Raw genomic sequence first — 6,628 nt, 5'->3', positions numbered from 1 at the left:
AGGTGTGAATGGATCCTTAAGGAGCCAGTCCACCCAAAAACTAATATTCTAGTATTTGATAAATGCTGGAGAGTTAAACCGCTGGGCAGTGTTTCAGATATCCCATAGACTGTACAGGTGAGATCTTTTCTCTGACTTCCTAGGTCTGCACACCTGTTGTGTCCATTATGAGGGGCCCCCACTCTCCTCTGAGGATCTGAATGTGAGGGGCCCCCACTCTCCTCTGAGGAGGATCTGAATGCGAGGGGCCTCCACTCTCCCCGGAGGATCTGAATGCGAGGGCCCTCCACTCTCCTCCTCGGAGGATCTGAATGCGAGGGGCCTCCACTCTCCCCGGAGGATCTGAATGCGAGGGGCCTCCACTCTCCCCGGAGGATCTGAATGCGAGGGGCCTCCACTCTCCTCCTCGGAGGATCTGAATGCGAGGGGCCTCCACTCTCCTCCTCGGAGGATCTGAATTCGAGGGGCCTCCACTCTCCCCGGAGGATCTGAATGTGAGGGGCCCCCACTCTCCTCGGAGGATCTGAATGCGAGGGGCCTCCACTCTCCCCGGAGGATCTGAATGCGAGGGGCCTCCACTCTCCCCGGAGGATCTGAATGCGAGGGGCCCCCACTCTCCCCGGAGGATCTGAATGCGAGGGGCCTCCACTCTCCCCGGAGGATCTGAATGCGAGGGGCCTCCACTCTCCCCGGAGGATCTGAATGCGAGGGGCCTCCACTCTCCCCGGAGGATCTGAATGTGAGGGGCCCCCACTCTCCTCGGAGGATCTGAATGTGAGGGGCCCCCACTCTCCTCGGAGGATCTGAATGTGAGGGGCCCCCACTCTCCTCGGAGGATCTGAATGTGAGGGGCCCCCACTCTCCCCGGAGGATCTGAATGTGAGGGGCCCCCAATCTCCCCTGAGGATCTGAATGCGAGGGGCCTCCACTCTCCCCGGAGGATCTGAATGCGAGGGGCCCCCACTCTCCTCGGAGGATCTGAATGTGAGGGGCCCCCACTCTCCCCGGAGGATCTGAATGTGAGGGGCCCCCAATCTCCCCTGAGGATCTGAATGCGAGGGGCCTCCACTCTCCCCGGAGGATCTGAATGCGAGGGGCCCCCACTCTCCCCGGAGGATCTGAATGCGAGGGGCCTCCACTCTCCCCGGAGGATCTGAATGCGAGGGGCCTCCACTCTCCCCGGAGGATCTGAATGTGAGGGGCCCCCACTCTCCCCGGAGGATATGAAAAGCGGTGCAATTGAGTTTTGACACCCCTGCCTGATCTACACCAAAATAACGCTTCACGTTTGAAACTTGGATCCAAGTTAAAGCTAACCTCTGTGTGTATGGCCAGCTTCATCCACCAATCACATCTGTAGCTTGAAGCTCCAAGCATCAAAACACTCTACAACCAATCCCAGGTTTGGAAATCATCTCTTTCCTCATTGGAGCTTTAAGGTCCTCGGAGATTGGGAGATACTTTTGATGCATAGAGTATTGGGTGTATTGGGCTCCATTAGGGGTGTATTGGGCTCCATTTGGGGTGTATTGGGCTCCATTGGGGAGTATTGGGCTCCACTGGGGAGTATTGGGCTCCATTGGGCTCCATTTGGGGTGCATCGGGCTCCATTTGGGGTGTATTGGGCTCCATTGGGGAGTATCGGGCTCCACTGGGGAGTATTGGGCTCCACTGGGGAGTATTGGGGTGTATTGGGCTCCACTGGGGAGTATTGGGCTCCACTGGGGAGTATTGGGCTCCACTGGGGAGTATCGGGCTCCATTGGGGTGTATTGGGCTCCACTGGGGAGTATTGGGCTCCACTGGGGAGTATTGGGCTCCACTGGGGAGTATTGGGCTCCACTGGGGTGTATTGGGCTCCACTGGGGTGTATTGGGCTCCACTGGGGAGTATTGGGCTCCGTTGGGGAGTATTGGGCTCCATTGGGGTGTATTGGGCTCCATTGATTTCAAAGGGAGTGTGAAGGAAATGTATAAAATGCTCTGATGTGCGTTATGCATTTTATGTTCTTCAAGATCTCATTATAGAAGTCTATGAGGCCAATATGAGCCATCCTGCCCCATAGAAGGTCCTGTACGGCACTTCACTGCTAAAGACATGGACACACCCATGAGCAACAATTCCTCAAAATCACTTTCATATGTTACACTCATGACTGGAGGTCATACCCCCAAAAAATAATGGCACAGACCTGATCAAATACAAATCCAGAGACAAACCTGGCCCATATCTCCCAGTCAACCCAACCTGGCAACAGTAGTACCTATATAGACATGTCACATGAGATCAGGGACATCTTCAGGAACATTTCCGCAGACATCTCCATGGACATTTTCTGGAATATTTCCAGGGACATATCCAAGGAGATCCCCAGGGACTTCTCCAGGAACATATTTTAAAACATTTCCACAGAAATCATCAGGAACATTTCTAGGGACATCGTCAGGAATGTTCCCATGGACAGATAAAGGGACTACTGTGGGAACATTTCAGGGACACCTCCAGAGACATTCCCATTACCAGGGGCATCTCCAGGCACATTACCAGGAAGATTCCCATGGACAGATTAAGGGACATCTTCAGGGACATTTCCAGGGATATCTCCAGGGATGTATTTAAGGACATCTCCGGAAATATTCATATGGACACCTCCAGGAATGTTTACATGGACAGATCCAGGGACATTCCCATAGACAGATCCAGGGACATTCCCATAGACAGATCCAGGGACATTCCCATAGACAGATCCAGGGACATTCCCATAGACAGATCCAGGGACATTCCCATAGACAGATCCAGGGACATTCCCATAGACAGATCCAGGGACATTCCCATAGACAGATCCAGGGACATTCCCATGGACAGATCCAGGGACATTACCATGGACACCTCCAGGGACATTACCATGGACACCTCCAGGGACATTACCATGGACACCTCCAGGGACATTACCATGGACACCTCCAGGGACATTACCATGGACACCTCCAGGGACATTACCATGGACAGATCTAGGGACATTACCATGGACAGATCCAGGGACACCTCCATGGACATTTCCATAGACAGATCCAGGGACACCTCCAGGGACATTACTGTTAGCAGATCTAGGGGCACCTCCAGGGATATTCCCATGGGCAGATCCAAGGACATCAATAGGAACATTCCTATGGACAGATCCAGGGGTATCTCCAGGAATATATTTAGGGACATCTCTGGAAACATTCACATGGACAGATCCAGGGACATATTTCAGAGGCATTTCCAGGGACATCTCCGAAATCATTCCCATACCCACCTCCAGGGACATTGCCATGGACAAATCCAGGGACACCTCCAGGGATAATTGTAGGGACTTTTCTAGGGACAGATCCAGGGACACCTCCAGGGATAATTTTAGGGACAGATCCAGGGACACCTCCAGGGACATTTCTAGGGACAGATACAGGGATATTTTCAGGGACACCTCCAGAGACATTTCTAGGAACAGATTTGGGGACACCTCCAGAGACATTTCTAGGGACACCTCCAGAGACATTTCTAGGGACAGATCCAGGGACACCTCCAGAGACATTTCCAGGGATACCTCCAGAGACATTTCTAGGGACAGATCCAGGGACATTTCTAGGGACACCTCCAGGGACATTTCTAGGGACAGATACAGGGATATTTTCAGGGACACCTCCAGAGACATTTCTATGAACAGATTTGGGGACACCCCCAGGGACAGATCCAGGGACACCTCCAGAGACATTTCCAGGGATACCTCCAGAGACATTTCCAGGGATACCTCCAGAGACATTTCTAGGGACAGATCCAGGGGCACCTCCAGGGACAGATCCAGGGACACCTCCAGGGACATTTCTAGGGACACCTCCAGGGACAGATCCAGGGACATTTCTAGGGACACCTCCAGGGACATTTCTAGGGACAGATCCAGGGACATTTCTAGGGACAGATTCAGGGACACCTCCAGGGACATTTCTAGGGACACCTCCAGGGACATTTCTAGGGACAGATCCAGGGACACCTCCAGGGACATTTCCAGGGACACCTCCAGGGACATTTCTAGGGACACCTCCAGGGACATTTCTAGGGACAGATCCAGGGACACCTCCAGGGACAGATCCAGGGACATTTCTAGGGACAGATCCAGGGACACCTCCAGGGACATTTCTAGGGACACCTCCAGGGACATTTCTAGGGACACCTCCAGGGACATTTCTAGGGACAGATCCAGGGACACCTCCAGGGACATTTCTAGGGACAGATCCAGGGACATTTCTAGGGACAGATCCAGGGACATTTCTAGGGACACCTCCAGGGACATTTCTAGGGACAGATCCAGGGACACCTCCAGGGACATTTCTAGGGACAGATCCAGGGACATTTCTAGGGACATTTCTAGGGACACCTCCAGGGACATTTCTAGGGACAGATCCAGGGACATTTCTAGGGACAGATCCAGGGACACCTCCAGGGACATTTCTAGGGACACCTACAGGGACATGCACAGCCCGGTGACACCTTACCCTTGATGCTGACCCCCAGTCCTCCAGCCTCTTGCTTCACCACCCGGACAGTCCTCCGCAGGTTGACGATGGAGTCCGGGACCCCTCCAGGCGGCTCCCCCCCATTCACCGCCTTCTCCTCGGTGGCTCCGCTCTCTGGCTCCGGGGTGAAGCTCAGGGTCTCCTCGCCCAGCAGTAGGAGAATTCGGCTCCAGCGCTCCCCGGGACTCCTGAGCTCCAGCAAGCCGCTCCTGGCAGTCCGGACCGGGGAAGCCATGGTCGGTGAGCCCGGAGAGGGATTGATGGAAGGAGGAGGACAGAAGGGAAACCTCTCCGGGAGGGGAGCTGGGAACGCCCATCCCCAAATCCTGCCACCCCCACTGGCAGCCTGCTGATCACACCCCGCCCCCCTCCCCGGGTCACCCGATCCCCAACTACTACTCACCATGTGCTGCGCTACGGCACAGCTCAGCCGCACAGACAGACTGGAGACACCGGGGGGGATCCAATGTAACCAATCACATCTGTCATAGAGGAACCGAGATCGTACGGAGACATCATTGTCCCTCTATGGGACCCACACCTCTCTGTCCCTCTATGGGACCCACACCTCTCTGTCCCTCTATGGGACCCACACCTCTCTGTCCCTCTATGGGACCCACACCTCTCTGTCCCTCTATGGGACCCACATCTCTCTGTCCCTCTATGGGACCCACAAATGTCTGTCCCTCTATGGGACCCACACCTCTCTGTCCCTCTATGGGACCCACACCTCTCTGTCCCTCTATGGGACCCACACCTCTCTGTCCCTCTATGGGACCCACACCTCTCTGTCCCTCTATGGGACCCACACCTCTCTGTCCCTCTATGGGACCCACATCTCTCTGTCCCTCTATGGGACCCACAAATGTCTGTCCCTCTATGGGACTCACATCTCTCTGTCCCTCTATGGGACAAAACAACTCTCTGTCCCTCTCTATGGGACCCACAAATGTCTGTCCCCTATGGGATCTGTCTGTCCCTCAATAGGACCCACACCTCTCTGTCCCTCTATGGGACCCACAAATGTCTGTCCCCTATGGGATCTGTCTGTCCCTCAATAGGACCCACACCTCTCTGTCCCTCTATGGGACCCACATCTGTCTGTTCTTCTAAGGGACCCACATCTGGCAGCACAGCAGGTGCTGTGCTATGGCACAGGTCAGCCGCACAGGGGTCACTGGGGGGACAGGAAAGGATCGCCCTTACCAGGATACAATGTAACTGATCACATCTGACATAGAGGAGAGAGGAAGCAGGATCATCCAGAGACATCCCCTCTGTCCCTCTATGGGACCCACATCTGTCTGTCCCTCTATGAGACCAACACCTCTCTGTCCCTATATTGGACCCACACCTCTCTGTCCCTCTATGTGATCCACATCTGTCTGTCCCTCTTTGTGACCCAAATCTGTCTGTGCCTCTATGGGACCCACACTTCTCTGCCCCTCTATGGGGCCCACACCTGTTTGTCCTTCTATGGGACCCACACCTCTCTATCCCTCTATTGAACCTACATCTGTCTGTCCCGCTATGGGACCTACATCTGTCTGTCCCTTTATGGGACCCACATCTTGACAAATGAGAAATCTAAAAAATGTTTTACTAATGATGGCCATAAATGGTGTGTTTTAAGTCGAGCCGGGACACAGGGATATTCTTATCAGAATCGCTTGGATTTAGCAATGCATATGGTTGATCACATAATTTATATGAACTTTTTTCAACTTTTGGTCCTTTATGTTTCACATTATTTTATAAACACAAAGTTTTAGCGCAACATGTGGTTTACTATGTGTAGGAGTATAAAGTGCCCCAACATCGGTGGTCTGCAGAGTATAAGATGCCATTGTGTCTGTGGTCTGTTACTCATCAGTGATCTGTAGAGTTTAAAATTTCACAAGTTATAGGAATATAAAGTTCCCCAGCATTGGTAGCCCATAGAGTATAAAATGTCCCAGCATTGGTGGTCTGTACAGAATAAAATGCCCAAGCATTGGTGGCCTGTAGAGTATAAAATCCCCCCAAATTGGTGGCTTGTAGAGTAAAAAGTGCCCCAGCCTTGGTGGCCTGTAGAGT

At 53.3% G+C, this 6,628-nt stretch overlaps 1 protein-coding gene across 1 annotated transcript in view; it reads right to left on the bottom strand.

Annotated features, from left to right (window-relative positions):
* The window catches only part of SNTA1 (syntrophin alpha 1), a 101,944-nt gene extending 97,095 nt beyond the window's left edge, over window positions 1-4,849 (bottom strand). Inside the window, exon 1 of the mRNA XM_082271841.1 lies at window positions 4,532-4,849. Coding sequence (XP_082127967.1) covers window positions 4,532-4,787 — 256 coding nt within the window. The 5' untranslated portion in view covers window positions 4,788-4,849. The remainder of the gene's footprint in view (window positions 1-4,531) is intronic.
* Window positions 4,850-6,628: the final 1,779 nt, after the last annotated feature.

The sequence above is a fragment of the Pelophylax lessonae genome (assembly GCF_965119305.1).
Source record: "Pelophylax lessonae genome assembly, chromosome: 11".
Lineage (NCBI taxonomy): Eukaryota > Metazoa > Chordata > Amphibia > Anura > Ranidae > Pelophylax > Pelophylax lessonae.
The sequence above is the reverse complement of the archived record's forward strand: the minus strand, read 5'-3'. Positions and strand labels throughout refer to the sequence as shown.